This window comes from Equus asinus, chromosome 11 (assembly GCF_041296235.1).
Source record: "Equus asinus isolate D_3611 breed Donkey chromosome 11, EquAss-T2T_v2, whole genome shotgun sequence".
Lineage (NCBI taxonomy): Eukaryota > Metazoa > Chordata > Mammalia > Perissodactyla > Equidae > Equus > Equus asinus.
In genome coordinates this window covers 6759906-6780801 of record NC_091800.1, presented here as the reverse complement: position 1 = coordinate 6780801, position 20896 = coordinate 6759906, and the positions used below count along the sequence as shown (strand labels likewise).

The window sequence follows — 20896 nt, the reverse complement described above, 5'->3', positions numbered from 1 at the left end:
ATTCTCTACAAATTCCATTTTTTAATCAGAAAGATATGTATCAGAATCATAATTGCATATCAGAATTCTTCCTTTAAAATAAAGTATTTTCTGCTTTCTTGCTTCAGCTGAACTCCAAACAATGTTAATGTTCAAGTCAAATATTGCAGTGAAAAAGCACTTTATCTTTATTTTAGATTTCCTATGCAAAATTTAGTTTTCAGAACTGAGTAAGCGGCAGATTTCATGTTCAAACTTTTTCTAGTGCTTTGTTCTCCTCTTATGTTTCAATGGCCTAGATCCTCTACTCAGAGGTGAGGGATCCTTCTCTCCTGATCACCTCCTTAAGCCAGAATTGCCCCTGCACAGCAGCTGTGTCCTTTGTATCTCCTGACACCAGGTGTGGGGTCTGACTTGGCCCCAGCTCCAGACTCCCCAGCAGCTGCTCCAGGATTCTTTGTAACATCTGTACTCACTAGACATCAGATTGCTATTCCTTTCTTCACCACACCCCACCTATTTAATCTTCTTTCACCTCTCATCACAAAACTAAAATTCTGATCACTTCATTTCTCTCATTTAAGGTATATCAGAGTTCCAGGAAGAAACCAAACAGTGTTTGTTAGATCCAGGGGGTCACAAGTTGTAACTTTAGTTTTTCATATTTCCAACTATATATATTGCCTATATATATAAGCAAAATTCCAGTTCTGTGATCACAAATTTAATATGCTACATTGTACATAAGGAGTACCTTATGGATAAGGTTCAAAATTCCTTAATATCTTTAATCATGAAAAGGTTGAGTTTTCCTTTTCATCATTAACGTGTTCTTACATGTGGTACAAAACACGTCTCAAGCCACATATACATTTATATTTGTGAATATTTTCAACTGTGGTTTATAATTATTATTCTGATGCACTTACAACATCTTTGGTTGACCACATCTTAGATAAGAATGGACTACCAAAACTAAATGGATGTTTTCGTCTGTCTAGGTCTTTTATGCCACTCTGGATCAAATCTACCATGGGAAGCATCCCCTGAGGAAGTCAACCACTGACATTCTCAAGGAAACACAGGAGAAGTTTTATGGCTTACCATACGTTCCAAATACCGTGAGTCTGGCATTTTGATGCTGTTGTGTGCCGTTGAATGGTTCTGCTAGTGTATCTGTCGGAGTAAGTCGGTTGTGATCACCTTCCCTCTTACAGAACTTGAAATCCTTACATTTATGTTGAGGTTTCCATTTGGGCAAATGCTAGAAATTACCTGGCTCATTTAATGTCTTTGACCGTCCTTTTACATGTGCTTATTTTCCCCCTGCTAGCATTGTTTTTCTAGATTCATGGGAAAGTGGAGGCCTCTATTCTTTTTTGTTATTTTTCTATAATGAGAAAATGGTTAGCAAGCAATATAAGGTGAATGTGACTATCAATCCCTAATCATTTCATTGCAAAGAGAATTAACATGTATCGAGTACCTTTTTCATGTCAGGGATTGTAACAGATGTTTTCCATGTCTTGTCATGAGGTTAGTTCCCTGTCAGGTTAGGAGCAGGAGTGTTGCTACCATTTATTGAGCACTAGGGGCTAGACTCTGTCTAATTGCTTTGTAAAAAAAATCTCTAATTTAACTCTCAGAACAAATCTATAAATTAGACAATATCTCCATATTTGGGGCTTGTATTGAGGCTCATTCATATTATGTGTCTTGTCTAAGATCACTTAGTTATTGAGTAGCCATGTTGGAATTCAAAACCAGCCCCTGCAGTCGTGCTTTGTTCGTTGCTTCCGAGCTCCCTGAGGAGGCTGGGAGGATGGTGCACTTCGCCAGGCGCCTGCCTCGTGTTACTCAGGACTCAGCCCCAAGGGACAGAACCCGATTCCTCCTGGCTGCAGCAGGAGAGCAAGTTTGTTGACTCTCGTGGCTGAGAGGTGTAGGGCTCTACCTGGTTTCTGGTGAAGTGGATCTAGTTGATTCTTACACAGTATTGTTAGAAATATTTCTCTTTCTTAGCTATGTTTTTCTCTGGACTTATTTCATTCTCAGACAGGCAGCCCTGACCTGGCGATGTGGTGGCTACCAGTAGGTCCGGGTTTATATCCTGCTAGCTTAGCCAGTCTAATAGAAAGAGAGCTAATTTGAAAGTACTCTGTAAACTGTAAAATGCCAAATAAATGGTTTTATTTGTTACAGTATTGGATACCAGCACATGTTATACTGAGCAGTTAAGTTAATCAGTAAACTATACTTGTCCACTAGATCTTCAGGTCCTAGCACTCAAATGTGCATGGAAATAGTTCATATTTACCAGAAAAGTAAAGTAACAGGGTATTTTATCTTCATAATATTCCTTATCAACAGTTCTGATCATCTTAGAAGCTTAATCATCTCCATATATATGATTCTAGTCATACTCTCTACTGGTTTTGACCTTATATATAATTTATTGTTCTAATTCTGTGTACTGTTGGGCTCTGGATTATCTGTATTAGTTAAAATTTGTAGTAATAAGTCATAAATAATAACTATTTATCAATGGAATAAATCATAATAGCAATTGCCTAGATTTTAATAGCTTTTTCCAGTTTATGGAGCCTTGCCTGATTCATATGCTTCCGTGTGCGTGTGTTTTTGTGCTTATTTTATATTCTTCTGTGCTTGGTTTTAAAATGGATGTGACTTAAACTCCATCTAGTTACAGCATAACCAGTAAGTAGTAAAGTCACAGGAAGACCCAGATGAGGAGGACCTGGGCTGCTTCCTAAAGCCGCAGAGCTGCCTTTGGCTGAGTGGCGTGCCCCTGCCTTGCTTTTAAGTCTTATGAAGATTTAGCTCCTCCTCCTTTCGGAAGAGAACTCAAACTTCCTTCCCATCTAGCTTTCCTCTATGTAATAACTAAATATGCAAAGATAAGGTAACAGTGGCAACCAAATTCTCAATCAACTATGAGTAAATTATTTTTGATTAAAAAGAGGGATGATGTTATTAAATCCACTATCCTGTCCTAGTTTCTTTTGAGAAAATATAAAGCTTCATCTCTTCACTGAGATCGTCTCCCCTCTTCATTGTCGGTAGCTGCAGCACTTTGGACAAATTGTCTTAAGAGCCCTTTAGAAGAAGCATAGCTACATTTAGAGAAGAAAGACTTTGTTTTAAGTCTTGTCTTTTTTTTTTTTTAATGTCTGAGAGTTTGTTTAAATTTGCACAAACATTCTATTCTTCCTACCTAGAAACTTTGGAACATCCTCATTCATTTAGCAGCTCATCATTAAACCTATAATAAATATTTCCACAAAAATAAAGAATAAAACCATTGGAATTCTTCAACGCAACATTCATCAGGGTAATAAGACAAGGAAAAGAAAAGATAGAAGCATTGGAAAGGAAGAATAAAAATTGTCATTATTTGCAGATAATTGATTGCTGAGAAAAATCAGAAGTATCTACAGGCAAATTATTAAAATTAATGAGAGGTTAGCAACTTTTCTGGATAAGCAATCAATATATAAAAATTTCATCTCTGTTTACCATCAACAAACTGAAAAAAAATTTAACGATACCATTATAGCAACAAAAAGTATGAGGTACCTACTAAAAAAAGTCTTATAAAAAAGGGTATTATCTTTATCTTCAAAATTCTAAATAGATGAAGAACTGAACCGTATTTATAGATAGGAAGATTTAGTTTTAATTTAAAATTAATATTAGTTTTTCTCCAGTTAATCTATATTTACTGTAATGTAATGCTGTTTGTTTGTTTGAACCTAACAAGCTGATTATAGAATTTGATGTGAAAGAGCGATGGCCCAAGGATGGCCAGGACAATTCTGAATAGCAGCAGCAAGAGGAGAGACCTGCCCAATCACGATTAGTATTCACATGAAGTTGCAGGAATTCAGACAGTGGAACACTGGTGAGGGATGAATGAGTAGAACGGTGGAGCAGAAGCGAGAGTCCAGGGGCGGACTCGACACATTCATGGACTCTTGAACGTAAGCTGGGTGGCACTGTAGCTCTGTGGGCAAAGAAGGGACGGGACTGTTCATTAAACGATGCTGTAGCAATTGATCATCCATACTGAAAAGATGAAACTTGCATCTCGGTTCTCATACTGCACACAAAAATAGGGTGGGGTAAAGACCCAAATGTGAGAAGTGAAGCTTTATATTTTTAAAGGATAGTGCAAAAGAATATCTTTCTGTTAGTCCCTTTTTATACTTGCTCAGACTATCCTATATCTTATTTACAATGTAAAAGGCATTAAGCATAAAACAAGACTGATAAATTCAACTATATTAAAATTTAAATCTTCTGTTCATCAAAAAAATATGTAAAAAATAGTGAAAAGAAAAGCTACGGAGGAAGAGATTTTCAACACCTATAACTGGAAAAGGGTATTTTTTCCCTTTATTTATTTAGTTATTTTTATTGTGGTAAGAAACACACACACACACATTACATAAAATATGCCATCTTGGAAGAGGTATATTTTTAAAGTGCTTTGAAGGGGCAAAAGACATGGACATGCAATAAGCCACATATAATGACCTGCATGTTAATCAGGGAATGCAAATTCAGACCACATCAGCATACTGTTTGACTCTCACCAATTCGGCAAAAAGTAAAACAACTGGTAGGACCCAGTGTTGACAAGGGTATGGAGTCACAGGCACTCTTACACATGTGGATAGAAGTGCACATTTGGTGTGACCACTTTGGAAAACAATTGGGCATTATCTGTTAGAGTTGAAGATGGACATACCCTATGCCCAGCAATTTAACTCCTATGTGTAACCTGGAGAAAGCATTGTCTGATATACCAGGTGTTAAGAACAGGAAGATTTGTAACAGCACTGTTTGTAAATAGGAAAAAAGGGGGAGATAGCATTCTAGAAAGAACCCAAGTGATTGTCAACATGAAAATGAATAATTTGTGGCATATTCATCAGTTGGAACACTGTTCAGCAGTGGAAATTGAGGAATACAGATGGTAAACTTATAGGCATAATGTAAAGTAAAAAAAAAGTGAGTTTCGGAAGAATTAAACTATGTACATTTATAATAAAGTTCAAAATCATTCAAAACTAAATAGTACATTATCATAGATATATACATATGTAGTAGAACTATGAAGAAAATTGAAGGAGGGGTCTGGCCTGGTGGTGCAGTGGTTAGGTTCACATGCTCTGCTTCAGCAGCCCAGGGTTCACGGGTTCAGATCCTGGGCACGGGCCTACACACTGCTCACCAGGCCATACTGTGGTGGTGTCCTGTATATGAATAGAGGAAGATTGGCACAGATGTTAGCTCAGGGACCATCTTCCTCACCAAAAAAAAAAAAGAAAAAAGTAAAGGCGTAATAAGCATAAAGTTCGGATGATACTTATCTCTGGAACAAGGAATGGGAACAAGAAGTCCTAATATTTTATTTCTTAAACTGATTAGTAGGTATGTTTTTGATAATTTTGTCATCCTTTCTTCCTTATTAGTAGAAATATATTCTTGGAATGTAGAAGATATTTCTAAATGTTAAAAGGTCATTTTGGCTGCAATGTGTGTGGTAAAGAATGGATTTGGGGAGACCAGTTGGGGAGTTATTCAAGTGCCTGGGCAAAGCTGACGGTGGCTTGAACTAGGGTGGTGGCCATGGAGGAGGAAAGGTTGAAATGGGTTTGAGAACAGTGCAGAAGGTGGAATCAATAAGGCCAGGTGTGGACAGGATGTGGAGGTTGGGTGATGAGTGAGAAGTGTGGATCAAGAATGGCAGCACGGTTTTTAACATGAGTGTTGAGTAGAGGGTGACTGTAGTGTCTTCCCATGCAGACCAAAAAGAGGGACAGCTTTTCGCCCTATAAACTTATTTCCAGAAACTGTTTTATGTCAAATGAATCATTTTATTCCCTGAAATTGAACAATGAGAAAGGAAAATATAATTTAAACAACAACCTACAGAATATTCGTAATGTTCATAGAGTCTGTTCAAATTATTTGTAGGTAATGTGGTGTGAACTTTTAGACAATGATTATATATCTGTCTATATTAGCATCTCTCTAAGTGTGTTAATAACTCACCTTGGGAATAACGTGTCCCGTCAGTTATGTTGGAGAACCACTGGTGTAAATAGTGTTTTTTTTTTATTGAGATAATATTGGTTTATAACATTATATAAATTTTAAGTGTACACCATTATATTTCAACTTTTGTATACACTACATCGTGTTCACCACCAAAAGTCTAGTTTCTTTCCGTCACCATACAGTGTCCCCGTTTACCCCTTTCGCCCTCCCCCAGCCCTGGTTTAAATAATGTTAGACGGGCTTCTCCACTGTAGGACTGCTCAGAATCTGCGATGTGCTAATGAGCGTCACAGGCGCACTGTTCCCAAACTTATTAACTGTGGAAGTCTTCATGATTTATTTCTAGGCACCTAGCCCTATGTAGGTCATATTTTGGAAAATTTTACGCTTACATCATGCAACTATTGAACAGGGGCGGCTCCAGGAATATTCCACACTAAATAGTGCGTGCTTATTTTTCAAGTGAGTAAATAGCCTTACTAGATCAGCAATTTATTAATATTTATGTGAGTGCTAAAGTATCTGTATAATATACAGACAAATTTAATTTATACTTTTCTTGCTATTCTATCTGACAGTAGTTTGATGCTAGAAATCCAAAGGTGCCTGCTCAGTTGTGAATAGAGGGCTATTTTACAATATATGCGACCAGACTAGACTTCGATTGTTACCACTTCTCTTAGGAGTTTTGTTTTTATATTAATGGCCATCTCTTCTCCTCTGAATGTTTTCTTTCTAAATGATTGTGCATCTTCCCGGTTTCTAATTCAGAAAGTAGAAAGTGCTATATTTTTATTTTTATAGTATTCCAGGTTTATATTTTTATTTTGTCACTCACCTCTCTGAAGCAGACAGTCATATCCAAGAAGGTGGGGTGAAACCTCTCAGCCTTATGATCCTCCAGTTCTGTCCTCATGAATATTTTTCAAGTTGAAAGCATGAAGAACTGACTCTGTTGACAGACTGCAGGTTTTTAAGATTTGTTGATGATGCAGTGTTTTGAACACATTTCACAGGTTGATGACCATTGGTGGTAAAGCTGTGTCTCTCACACGCTGCTCTCGGAGCAACAGTGCTCTCTGAGTAAGTGCTCTGCACTGAGAGCTGCTCTGTCCCTCACCCCCCCAGGAAAACAGCAATGTGTACAGAGTAAGAAAATCCTGAGCACCCGTAAGTCATCACTTCCGGCAAATAGCCTAATAATATGTCTGGGAAGATGGTCTTTCTTGACCATTCATAATTTAAAATTTACTATCTTGATGGTATAAAAATTGCTTAAAACCAAAGTAAAAGAATTGTTTTAAGAAGGCAGTTACTGGGATTGAATGATCGGTTGATATCTGGTCATTATTCTTGTTAGAGCAAACACCAACAAAGAATGTGAAAAGAAGACATGTTTTATGTGAATAGTATTCACTCCATGTTTAGGCTTCATTTCTGTATCCAGCAACAAACTCATTTTATAGTGGTTCAGTGATTAAAAGTGGCACACCAATTATTGCAGTTTACCGGAGGTGGGGGAGATGGGCATTTATATGGTCTGGGCATGCTGCTTACCAGCGCGTCTTTCTGGGTGGACTTCTGCTGCAGGCTTGTTGGGGACATACCTGGTTGGCTACAGCCTGCTCAAGGGGCATCATTTTGGAAAGGCTGCTGCTCCTGGAGACTGATTTCTATTGAGACTTATTCCTATTATGTGTAGTGATAGAGAAGTTATATATATATTTCATATTAAGTGTAATTGTCTATAGCTTACCCTGTTATTAGAACAAACAGCTGAAAATTTTGCTAAATTTAGACACATCAAAGAGCAAACACCCTTTTCTTTGTTATTTAGCATAAAGAAAACTATTTCCAGGGTCCAGCCTTGTGGCCTAGCGGTTAAGTTCGCACACGCTGCTTCAGCAGCCCAGGGTTTCTCTGGTTTGGATCCTGGGCGCACACTTGGCACTGCTCATCAGGCCATGTTGAGGCGGCGTCCCACATGCCACAACTAGAAGAACCTACAACTAGAATATACAACTATGTACTGGGGGGCATTGGTGAGAAGAAAAAACAAAGATTGGCAACAGATGTTAGCTCAGGGCCAGTCTTTAAAAAAACAACAACAAAAACTATTTCCAAATACCGATTTATATATTTGTACATTAATTCAGTTATATTATTTATATTATTATAGATAACATTTATAAATTATTTTTAACCATATAGTTGCAATGTTTTTTTTTGAAGAAGAAGATTAGCCCTGAACTAACATCTGCAGCCAATCCTCCTCTTTTTGCTGAGGAAGACTGGCCCTGAGCCAACATCCGTGCCCATCTTCCTCTACTTTATATGTGACACGCCTACCACAGCATGGCTTGACAAGTGGTGTCATGTCCGCACCCAGGATCCAAACTGGCAAACCCCAGATTGCTGAAGTGGAACATGCAAACTTAACCACTGCACTACTGGGCCAGCCCCTATAATGTATTTTTATATGTTATATTTTTAGTAATTGCCTACTACCTACTGTACACTGTCTAGGTGTTGGGGATAGAGTAGTGAATAAAACAAGACCGAAATCCTTCCCCTCATGGAGCCTCTATCAGAAATGGCTTGTTTAGGAGTGTGTATGCATAATTATCATTATGTCTTGCTGTCCTGTCAAACATTCATTATTAAGCAAAATATTCCTTGATCTCCTCAAATTGCTCTGAGTTGTGAGCAGATGGACAGAACCTAAAAGCTGAGAGATTAAGACATTCTAATGCTTAATACAGCTGATAGGATATGTTGTAACACTAGTTTTAATTTCCGGAGGTGGGCTTCTTACCTGAAATATTGACAGAAGAGGTATCTTTTGTTTTCCTGCATTCTTCCTCTCCTTTGCTAACGTGGTAACTTTGCATCAGCAAGCATTCGTGGAGGCATAGCACTGGCTAGACACTGGGAGGTTAAACAAAAGAAAAAAAAAGATGGCTAGAAATCAGAATTACACTAATTAAAAATAACCAAAACGAAAAGTAGCAAATGTTGGAGAGGTTGTGGAGAAAAAGGAACTCTCATACACTGCTGGTGGGAATGCAACCTGGTACAGCCACTGTGGAAGACAGTATGGAGATTCCTCAAAAAATTAAAAATAGAAACACCATATGACCCAGCCATCCCACTACTGAGTATCTATCCAAAGAGCTTGAAATCAGCAATTCCAAAAGTCCCATGCACCCCTATGTTCATTGCAGCAGTATTTACAATAGCCAAGATGTGGAAGCAACCTAAGTGCCCATCAACTGATGATTGGATAAAGAAGATAATGGTGTGTGTATACACACACACACACACACACACACACACACACAAACAATGGAATACTACTCAGCCATAAAAAAGGATAAAATTGTCCCATTCACAGCAACACAGATGGACCTTGAGGGTATTATGTTACGTGAAATAAGCCAGGTAGAGAAAGACAGTCTCTGTATGACTCCACTCATATGTGGAAGTTAAATTTGCAGACAAAAGAGAACAGATTAGTGGTTACCAGGGGAAAGGGGGCATGGGGTTGGGCACAAAAGGTGAAGTGGTGCACCTACAACACGACTGACAAACAATAATGTACAACTGAAATTTCACAAGGTTATAAACTATCATAATCTCAATAAAAAGTTAAAAAAAAAAAGATGGCTAGACAGAATAGAAGAGTGGTTTATAGGCTCAGGTGAGCCATCAGAGAGACCTGGGTATTTGGTGTTTGATAAGTTGGAAGGTGATGATAAAAGAGAAGGAGTGGGGAATGACACCCATGGTTTTAACGGGGCCATCTGTGAGGATAGGGATGGCATTCAATGAAACGTGGAATACAAGAGGGGTAGCTGCTTTATGGTGTGGGGGGGTGCAAAGATGGTGAGTTTAGTCTGAGATGATGATAGAATATCCAAGGAGAGATGCCTGTGAATATCTCGGCAGTGGGTGAATACTGCCTCAGCCGGTGTGATTGGAGAAGCTCTAATTGGAACGCTTTTTTTAAGTACCAGCAAAAAAAAAATTTTTTAACGTATTGTTTTCTCTTCTGTTTCTACTACTACAATTACAACAGTATAATATTCTGTTCTTTTCTATTATTTTTAGGGTTACATTGACTATATGGTAGCTTGGAACATCATTTATAGAACATTTATTTTGGATGTGTGTTCAGAAGTTCCAAATAACAGACTAATAAATGCAGTTTTAGTGTACAACTTCTGTGTAATTTGAAGACTTCCCATCATGAAATTGCTCAGTGTTTAGAGCACATTCTTAAGCTGACATTGCTGTTGTCGTGATTGTATGTGCAGAGGAAGGCAACCACTAATTCACCAGCTGGGAGATGGAGTGCAACCACTGGTAAGCCCAGTTGTTTATGTAGTGTGCTCATCCCAGATTAGCTTTCAAACAGCCCTCTTAACCATGTGGAAGGGTGGGAGTAGGGGGATGAAATCAAGACAGTGGAACAGTGCAGAGAGATTTTGGGACTATTCTTACCATATTTACTTTATGAAGTTTTGTTTTGTTTTTTAATAGTCTCAAAAAGAAGAAAAATAAACAGAAAAAATAAACCCACCATGAGAAAATAGCGTTTGCTACCCACAGTTTGGGTGTTAAGACTTTGATTTCTTACTACTAGAATTTATTTTCTTTCCTGCTTACTTGATAGTAAGTTTTGAAGAACTTCTTTCTTCAAAATATATACATGAGAGTATATATATGTAGAAACTCATGTAGATGTCTGATGTTTATGTATTCAGTCAGATTAAAAATTGTTTTTATGTTTTTAATTTTAAATGTAAATTTCAAAGCTTTTCATAGGAGATTTCACAATTTTAGTTCAGTTGTTAATATAAAATTGTATCACGGCTTATTGATTTTATGTAGCATCAAGTGTTAATGATTTTATTTTAAAAGGTTTAATTTTAGAATAATTGGTAAAACTTGGAGATAAGAAATAGTATTTATTAAATCATTTCTACCATCTAGATTAAAATGGCCATCAGATGTTTTCCAATTAGTTATTTTTAAAGAAAGGCTGCTAAGAGAAACTGTGACACCATGTGGGACTCTTTTTATAGAAATCTGAGGTCTGCTTTTGACCTTTGCTGTTCTGACCTCAAGCTTGTTCAGATGTTGATTCAAAGAATGGCATAAAAGTCTCTTTTTTTACTGTGTAAAAAAATACTATCTATTAAACAATAGAACTGGAGCCAGGGTAGTTAGAAGTTCATCAGTCTCTAGAGAATTTAGCTTAAATTATTTGATAAAAATCCTCATTCCTCCTAAATATTTAGTTTTTTCTTTTTTTCCTCTTATTCCTCTGCCCCAGCTCTGGCACAAATGGAAAAGCTCTTCTGTGAAGGGAAGGTACAGCCCAGGTTGCACTAGTCTGGAGCATTTGATGTTGCTAAGCAAATGTTAGATTAAACAAAACAATATTTATTTTCTTCTTTACCTTAAATACAAGACCATATGGTGCATATCTAGAACAAGCTGAGTGGTTAATTGCATGTTAAATTCCTTTCCTCTTTGACAGCATAAACAACTGAGAAAATATTTACCTTCTCTGTCATGCTGGATTTATTTATGACTTTGTAACTAAAACACAGAAGTGTTATAAATTGAAACTTTAATCTCATGATTGACTCATTTTCTAAAAATTTATATGGTTTCAGTTTGTGGGACAGCTGCAACTCTAGATTTCACTGATTTAAAACATGAGGAAATTATATGACTGCCTGAGTTGTTTTTATAATATAGTCCTTTGAGCCAAGTCACCAACTTTCATTTTTGTCTTCGTTTTCATAAATAGTTCCACACCTTTTTTTTGCCTGCAAATTCACATAGGCTAGATATAATGAAATAAAAACCCAAGATAGTGGAAATTCTTTCTTTACCGGGTAAACTTGGTATTTTAAATGATACACATGTGTCTTTTAGATTATAGCTGTTTACATTTCAGGAAGCTTTTTCACTGGTAATTCTCTAAGGTAAACCACGTTCTCATCCACATGAATGTGAGTGGTGAGCAGGACAAGGGGACCTCACTATTATTCCTGGAGTGACAGTACCCAGAGGGGCTTGGACCAGTGTCTTTTTACCTTTATGCCTTTGGAACTCCAAGGGCAACATTAGCAACAGAAGGAAGCCTCCAGTTGAATAATGTTAATTTTACATTTTAGTTGTATTTTGAGTAGGTAATATACGCACATGATTAAAAATTGTAAGGTATAAAGCATTTACAGTGTGATGTCTCCCTCCTACTCCAGTCCTCCTGGCCCTTGGCCCCTCTCCCTGGAGGCACCGTGTGCCACTCTTGTTTCTCACACACTGACTTGAAGATAGAATCACTTCAGTTAGATAGAAAGATACATCAAATCTGCTGTTCTCAGGAACTCCCTCCCTTTCCTGTTCTTCCTGCCTTTTCTTCCACATGGGCTAACTCTTGGCTGGACGATTACAATTCTCCCTTAATGAATCTTCTGTTATCTCCTTTTCTTCTGTCAAATCCACACAGCTATCAGTGAGATCCTTTCTAAATACAAATTTGATTATGGTACCCCTCCCCCCTCCTTAAGACCGTCCAGTTGTTTCCATTGCTCTTGAGTTAAAGGTCAAAGACCTTGGCTACCCACGAGTTCCTGCGTGGTTGGTCACTCGAGCTGCATCCAGCTGAACACACCCTGCTTCCTTTGGCACCATGTTCTCTACGTTCTTGGCACTTGTTTCCTTCTGCCTGGAGCACTCTCTTTTCTCCTCACGTCACCTCTGCTAGAAATGGCACTTCTCCAGACCTCGTTCCTCTGTTATACATTCTCATAGAACTGAGGTCTTTCCCTTCGTAGTGATCTTCCCAGTTTATAATTTCTTAATGTCGTTTGATTAGTTTCTGTCTTCCCAGTGGAAGTGAAACTTGCCTAAGAGCAAGGCCCCTTTCTGACGTGTTCATTATTTCTCCAGGACTCCACACAGTTTCTTATACATGGTAGGTGCTCAACAAATATTTATGGAAGTTTTTTTGTTTTATCTTTTCACAGATGCATAAGTTATATAAAGTGCACAAATCCTAATACACAGCTCCACGAAATTTTATATAGGTATATACCTGTGTAACCACCACCCAGATGGAGATATATAGCATTCCCAGCACCTCAGCAGGCCCCGCCACCCCCTCTCAGTCAGTACCCTCTTCCCACAAGGTACCCACTGTTTTGCCTGTTTTGAACTTCATGGAAGTGCCTTCGTACAGTATGTGCTCTTCTGTGTCTGGCTTCTGTTGTATATTACGTTTGTGAGATCTGTCCATCTTCCTGTGTATTTCAGTAATCTGTTCTTTTTCATTGCTTTAAAATATTCCATTTTTAATAAGCCACAACTTATTTATCCATTCCATCGTTGGTGGACATTTGAGTTATTTCTGGTTTGGGGCTATTTTGAATAAAGTTCCTATGATTATTCTTGTGTATGTCTTTTGGGGGATGTAAGCATTCGTTTCTGTTGAGTGTACACCCAGGAGAGATATGGGGTATTCTTTTGTTTAGTTTTAATGTAGCTGTTGCCAAATGGTTTTTTAGAGTAGTTCTGGTGAGTTACATGCCAACTAGCAATGTTTGCATGTATCATTTGCTCCACATCCTGTCCAGTAATTGGCTTTAACTTCAGCCATACTGGGGGTGTGGAGCATTATCTCACTGTGGTTTAATTTGTACTTTGCTCATGACTAATGACACTGGGCACTTTTTCATATGTTTATAGGCCACATGAATGTCCCCTTTGTGTAAGGATTTTGGCTCTAATCTGGGTGAAATAGGAAGCCATTGGAGGGTTTCAAGCAGAGGACTAACAGATTGAATGCGGAGTGTAAGAAAAGGAGCAGAATCAAGGGTGATTGCGAATATTTTGGCCTGAGCAGCCAAAACGGTGGTGTAGTCCTTAAGAGGGAGAAGACTGTGGGAAGAGTAGGTCCCTAAGGGTGATCAGGAGATCAGTTTTCAGAAATACTAAGTTTGAGACATCTGTTAGACAAACAAGAGAAGATGTCATGTAGGCAGGTGGATATACAATTCTAAAGTTTGGAAGAACTGTCTTTGCTGGAGATATCAGTTTGGGGTTATCCACACATAGATTGTATCTAAAGCCAAGGTTTTGGGTGAGATCACCCTTAAGAGTGAGTAGAAATGGAAAAAGATATGTCTGAAAGATGAGCCCTGGGCCGTCATTTGGAAGACTGGGAAATGAGAAAGAACCAACAGAGGAGAATGAGAGCGAGAAACCAATAAAGTAAGAGGAAAGACTAAGACAGCATGATGTTCTGGAAACCAATTGAAGAAAGTGTTTCAAGGAGGAGTGAGTGAGTGATGTGTCAAATGGTACCTTTAGATCAAGTGAGTTGAGGACTGAGAATCAGTCATTGGGTTTAACAATGTGAAGGTCATGGGTGACCTGGATGAGTACAGTTTAAGTGGAGTGGTGGGAGCAGAGACTAAGTGGAGTGAGTTTCAAGAGAAAATGGAGGGAGAGGAATTGGAGGCAGTGTGTTTTCTTGTGAGAAAAGGAGAGAAATTGGACTTGGAGGGAGTGCAGGATAAAGAGAGGTGTTTTTTTGTTTGATTGATTTCATTTTGGTTTTTAATGAGAGAAATAACATGTGTAGGCTAATGGGAAAGCTCTATTAAGACTGAAAAATTGATGATGCAGGCAAGCAATGGACAAATGGCTGGGGTGGGTGAGAGGGGATGGGATCTTTTGTCTATGCAGAGGGGTTAGCCCCTGCTGGGAATACAGTCATCTGTAGGGCATGTGAGCAAAGATACAGGTACTGGGTAGGTGTGATTGTGGAAGTTCCCTTCAGCTTGCTTTGTTCAGTGAAATAGGAAGCATAGTCACCAGCTGAGAGTGAGAGGGAAGGTGGTGCTGGTATTGAGGAAAGAGGAGACTATAAAGTGGTCATTCCTGAGAACGGGAGAGTCAGTGGAGTGAGATCTGTGATTTGCTGCTGAACAGCATTAAGGGCCCACTTGAGGTGAATGCCACTAATTTGAAATAAGAGCCATCGAGATGGTTATATGCTTTTCCCAGCAATATTCACCTGTGCAGGTACAGGTGCCAAGCTTTAACCAGAGCTGTGGTTTTGCCAAATGAGTATGGTGATGCAAGTATGGCAATGGACTTGAGGGTGTACGCAAAAAAAGCATTAGAATGACTGACTGTGGGATGTACTTGGGTGAAGAGAACAGGGAGCACATGAGGGAGCTGAAGCATGGGGAGCAGTTGTTAGGATGAATGGATTTTGAGGTCCCATTGGGGTTTGAGAGAAGGTACTAGAGAGAGTGAGTGGAAAAGATAGGAGGTGATAGTTGAGGAAAGGAGTAAGAACTTGAAGTTGGTATTGTGGGGTGGTTTCAGTTATAGTAGTGACGAGGTCCAGGTTGTAACCATGGAAGTGAGAGACTGAGTTAGGGCCAAGGACAGTAGCACTAAAGGAAACAAGGTCAAAGAATCAAGAAGCCAGAGTATATGTATTAGTTTTCTGTTGTTGCTATAATGAAATGATGCGGGGTCGGTGAGCCTAGGAGTCGAAAGAAAGATTTCTTGGACTCTCAAGATCTGGCAGTAGTGCTCTTTTATTTAGAGAATAGTGTGGAATAGCATGGGGACAGGACCCATGGGCAGTCAGGCTGCTGCGTGGGGACAGGGCCCACGGGCAGGAGGAGCCACTGCTGCTGCCGCTTCTGCTGCCCCCACTGGCATGGGGACAGGACCCATGGGCAGGCAGAGCCGCTGCTGCTGCCCCCGAGTTGAGGGTTAGGCTAATTTTATAAGGCATGGGTATGTGAGTCATCTCTTTACAAGACAAAGCAAAGAACATGAAAAAAAGTTAAAATGGTATCAGTGCAGGTAGAGTCTGGTCATTGGGTGATCCCATGACTTTTAGACAAGAATCAAATCAGTTTAAGTAAAGGTCAGAAGCCACCACCCTAAATCAGTTACATGAGATTGCCAGACAGCAACCAACTTAAGTTCTTGCCCTCCCCATTAAGAGTTTCTAGGGACAAGGTCATCTCTCTTCTTCTTCCTGGTACAGAGAGGGAGGCACCTTTTACAGATAGAGATTTACCTTACAAATGTAAATGTGTCCCAACAAGAGCAAGTTCCATTCCTCAGAGCCTCCTTCCGTGTCCCAGTTTATCAAAACCAGTCAGCCCCAAACAATCCCGATGCCAAAGAGACATATCCTGGGGTGGCCAATTTCAGGTCCCTACAAGGTCATCCCCCCTTCCTTCACAAATGCAAATCTCTCTCCAAGGGCAAGAAAATTCCAGTCCTCAGAGCCTGCTTCTCATCTGCAGTTTTTAAAATTAACCAGCCAAAAATCCTCATCATAAACCACTACAAATTTAGTGGCTTAAAACAGCAGAATATTTATTCTCTTACAGTTCTTGAGGCCAGACATCCAAAATTAGTCTTAAGGAGCTAAATTCAATGTGGCAGCAAGACTTGTTCCTTCTGGAGGGTCCAGGAGAGAATCCATTCCTGCATCTTCCAGCTTCTAGAGCCCGACAGTGTTCCTTGGCTCCCCGTCACATCACTCCAATCTCTGCTTCCCTCACACATCACCTTGCCTCTTTGACCTTCTTGCCTCTCTCTCTAAGGACCCTTGTGATTACATTTAGGTTCCACCCAGATGCCCCAGGGTAATCTCCTCAAGATCTTCAATTTACATCTGCAAAATTCCTTTTGTCATATAAGGTAGCATCCACAGGTACCAGAAATTAGGGCATCACATCTTTGGGGGAGGAGCATTATTCTTTTCTACTACAAGGGGCCTTTGAGAGATTAGCTATAGGGTCATCAATATCATCAGAATTATAATAGGAGTAACAGTTGGTGAGAGTGAAAGTAGAGCAGAAGTGAAACTCTTCAAAGAATGAGTGGGAATGACCGACATCCCAGCTAGTGACTGCAGAGTGAAGGGTAACAATTTGTCCTAGGCCATTCTCAGGAAAATCGAAGTTGGAGTATCCTTAAGGAGGAGGCAGGGAGGATGGCCTAGAACTGGCAGTGACAAACAGAAAGCACCTGCCCCACCTCCAAGCCCCGTGATATGAGGGATTGGAAAAGATTGCCAGGGGAGGAGGATTCTCAGTAGAGACCCAAGTTTTTGTCAGAACAAAAAAGTGAAGGGAACATTCAGAGAAGGCAGATGAAAATACAGGTGATTTTGCTGACAACTGAATTCCAGAAAGCTCTGTGGAAGATGGGGAGGAGAAAGAAGAGGTCAGAAAATGGGATTCAACAAGCTGTTGGGAGACCAGAGCTTCATATGGTAACTGATTTAAATAGAGCAGGTGGTCTTAAGACAAATACTGGCGGTGGAGCTGTGAGGGCTGGGCAGAGGGAGGGTGAGAGTCCTGGCAGAGCACACAGTGCCCTGGACCTCCCACGTGACATCTGCAGATGGAGGCCAGTGGAGGGTGGGTCTCCCTTAGAACCTGTAGGAGTTGGATGAGGAGAGCTCAAAACCAATCATACTGGAGAGACTGGGAGTTGAAGAGAAGGGCATGGAAAGTGAGACATGATTTCACATTAGTTTGCAAAATAGAAGTACAGTATTTCTGTTTATTTATTTGTTCCTGATACTCTGGGTAGTGGCAGAGGCCAGGATCCCCATTCAGTTTTGTACTGAAGCTAAGAAGCTTTCCAAACTTTGGAATTATGTTATAGGAACAGAATAGAGTGAGGATTAAGTAATTTACGTAAGGTGTCATAGGCACAGTTAGTATACATATTGCCTGACTTTTGGACTAGAGTTCTCTCTGTTATACTAATTTACTGTCATGAAATAAATTCCAGATAGTGTAAACAAATAGAAAAACACAATTTATTAAAAGATGGCACGTATAGGCAAATATCTCTGTCATTTAGGGAAGGATAGTAAGTTAAAAAGAAATGGAAGATGGGGCTGGCCCCGTGGCCGAGTGGTTAAGTTCGCGCGCTCCGCTGCAGGCGGCCCACTGTTTCGTTAGTTCGAATTCTGGGTGCGGACATGGCACTGCTCATCAGACCACGCTGAGGCAGCGTCCCACATGCCACAACTAGAAGAACCCACAACGAAGAATACACAACTATGTACCGGGGGGCTTTGGGGAGAAAAAGGAAAAAATAAAATCTTTAAAAAAAAAAAAAAAGAAATGGAAGAAATCGCAAATGAAAACTAATAGATTTGATCACAAAAATTTGAATTTCTCTCAGAAAACATGAATAAAATTCACAGGCTCGCAAACTGCTTTTAAAAATTGTAACATTTATGACAAATGGTTTACATTGTTACTGCATAAAGAGCTTATACAAATACAACAAGAACAACTGAAGAATAGCAACAGATCTCAATACTCCCCCATCAGAAAATGGACAAAGATAAAAACAGTCACAAAAGAGGGAAATGTAAATGGTTTATGTATGTGTGTATGAAAAGTTGTCTGACTTTCCTAGCACACAGAAATATGCAAATTGAAATAACAGTGAAACAACATTCACTTACCAAATTAATAAAGATTTAATAAAAAGACAACATAGTGGTGCCAGTATTGATACACTGAGATAGATATTTTTATATTTGTTCATAGGAGGATAAATTGGTTTGGCAAGAGGGATCAAGAACATGAAGAGCTTTCCAAGTTCTTAAGCCAATAATGTAACATTTAGGAATTTATTCTAAAGAATTTATTATAAAGAAATAAATAGAAAACCAAATAAAACTTTATACCTGATAATCACTACAGTTACAAAAAATTGGAAAGAGTCCAACATTGAAGGAATGGTTAAGCAAACTGTAGCGTGCCTGCAGACTGTGGTCTGCCCATGCGGTTGTCATCAGGCCTCTTCACTAACATTCCACTTCTCTTCCTGGCACCTGGTAGAATTGCCCTTCCTTGTTCCATGCAGGTAGTTGTGACCCTGTGACTTAATTTGACCAAAGAAATGGAGCAGAAGTGATATGTGTCTTTGCTAGGCTGCAGCCTTTAAGAGCTCCTGTGCACTTGTCCGCTTTTCCTTCCCCTGGGCCCAGCTACGAACGTCATTCCAGGTGGCAGAGACCCTAAAAGTGTGTGTGACTCAGTGCCGTAGATGAGGGAAGAGAGTGCTGACCTGAGAGGGACGTGTCATCTGCTCAAGGAACAAATCTTTGTTGTTTGAAGCCACAGAGATCATAAGTTTTGTGTTATTGCATCATAGCATATCCTGACTAATACAATCCATGTGATGAAATAATGTACAGCAATTAATGTTTAAAAACAATTCTTAAAATCAGGATTGTGAAAGCAGCTATAAATTTGTAGATAGTGTGATTTCATCTTCTGAAAACAGACTGAAGAGAACTTTAAAGTATTGACAAATTTTTATCACACAGTCATACATTAGGGGTGAGCTTCATTTTCTTCTTTATATTTATGTATATATTCCAATTTTCCTATAATGAGCATATATTCCTTGTAAAATCAGGATAAAAACACATACACATACACCCCCACACACCTTCAGTTGGCTTCCAGTGACAGGGGCATCCAATTCCTCTGCATCATTAAAAAGGTAACAATAATTGAAATGACAGTGATCATATGGGCCCTTTCTATACCTGGTCAGCCCAGCTGAGATGAAGGAGCAGAACTAAGCTTCAATTAGGTTCAGAGGAGAAATTCCCCTTCCCCATGGTTTTAGTTCTGGATGTGAAATTCGCTCCCCTAGTGCTCAAGAACTTTCCCTCTCTTCTTTAAGTGATCTTGGAGATTGAGAATGTGAACTGTCTTGCTTCAGAAAAGATGCATTCTGAAAGAGAGAGCTTTTGGGGTGATAATCAGGCTCTTCATAACACTGAGCAGTTTTTCATTGCAGAGCACTGTGTGGAAATGCCATGGCAGAGAGCATAGAGGAAAGAGAAAATGTGTCTTTGCCTGGATGAAACTTATACGTACCTTAATAAATGAAGATGAATTAATTCAAAACTGACTATGGAATGTGAGTCCCTTGCTTTCCCAAATCATCTGAAAGTCTCATACGTCTCTTATTAGGATTAAGCTCAATCCTCCGTGAAATATAGCTTAGACTTGGTTCATTTTTGTTTATCACGCATTTTCCAGGGGCCTTTATTATTGTGTGCCAGGCACAATGTCTTGATACTTTGTGCAGAGTGGACAGGATGCTTGACACTTAATCTGCATCGCAAGCTGTGGCCTTATCCCTAGTTTGTTTTCCCAGGCCCCATCTGGTGCTCACATTCCTTCTCTTGCTGCAAAACTCTGCCCCAGAACCCTATTCTCCTCGCCCCAACTCTTGTTCCAGGTTCTGAGCCTATTTTTCAGCATTACAGGAGGAGTGCAAATAACCCTGTGAATGGGTATGTCTCTGTGAGCTTGACCCCTCTATCCTTAAGTTAAATTCCCAGGAGTGGGACTGCTGGGCTAAAAGAAGTGCTCGGTTTATATTCCAGTTGCAATGCTGAAATCCAGATAGTTTTCCATGGACAATCCTGATTGCTGATTTGATTTTAATTTTTGCCAATCCAATAGACCACAGATAGTGTAAGATTTTTGCTTGCAATTCTTTTATTAGTAAAATGAACATCTTCCCCTATGATATATTACCATCTGTATGGAGAATAGGAGATGAATTGCCTGTTTTTCTCATTTTCCCATGTTTATGTTCATCTTTTGTTACTGATTTTTATAGGGATGTTAACCTTTTTATCCTTTTTGTTATAAGTATTTCCCCCATTTTGTTATTTTTCAACTTCTTTTATGATTTTTTAACATTCAGAAGGTTT

At 39.3% G+C, this 20896-nt stretch overlaps 1 protein-coding gene across 5 annotated transcripts in view; it reads left to right on the top strand.

Annotated features, from left to right (window-relative positions):
- MIPEP (mitochondrial intermediate peptidase) overlaps window positions 1–20896 on the top strand; it is a 186301-nt gene that overhangs the window by 117164 nt on the left and 48241 nt on the right. For all 5 annotated transcript variants that reach the window (XM_044777435.2, XM_070520407.1, XM_070520408.1 and 2 more), the window contains one exon: window positions 981–1100. In XM_044777435.2, the coding sequence (XP_044633370.1) occupies window positions 981–1100 (120 nt within the window). The remainder of the gene's footprint in view (window positions 1–980; window positions 1101–20896) is intronic.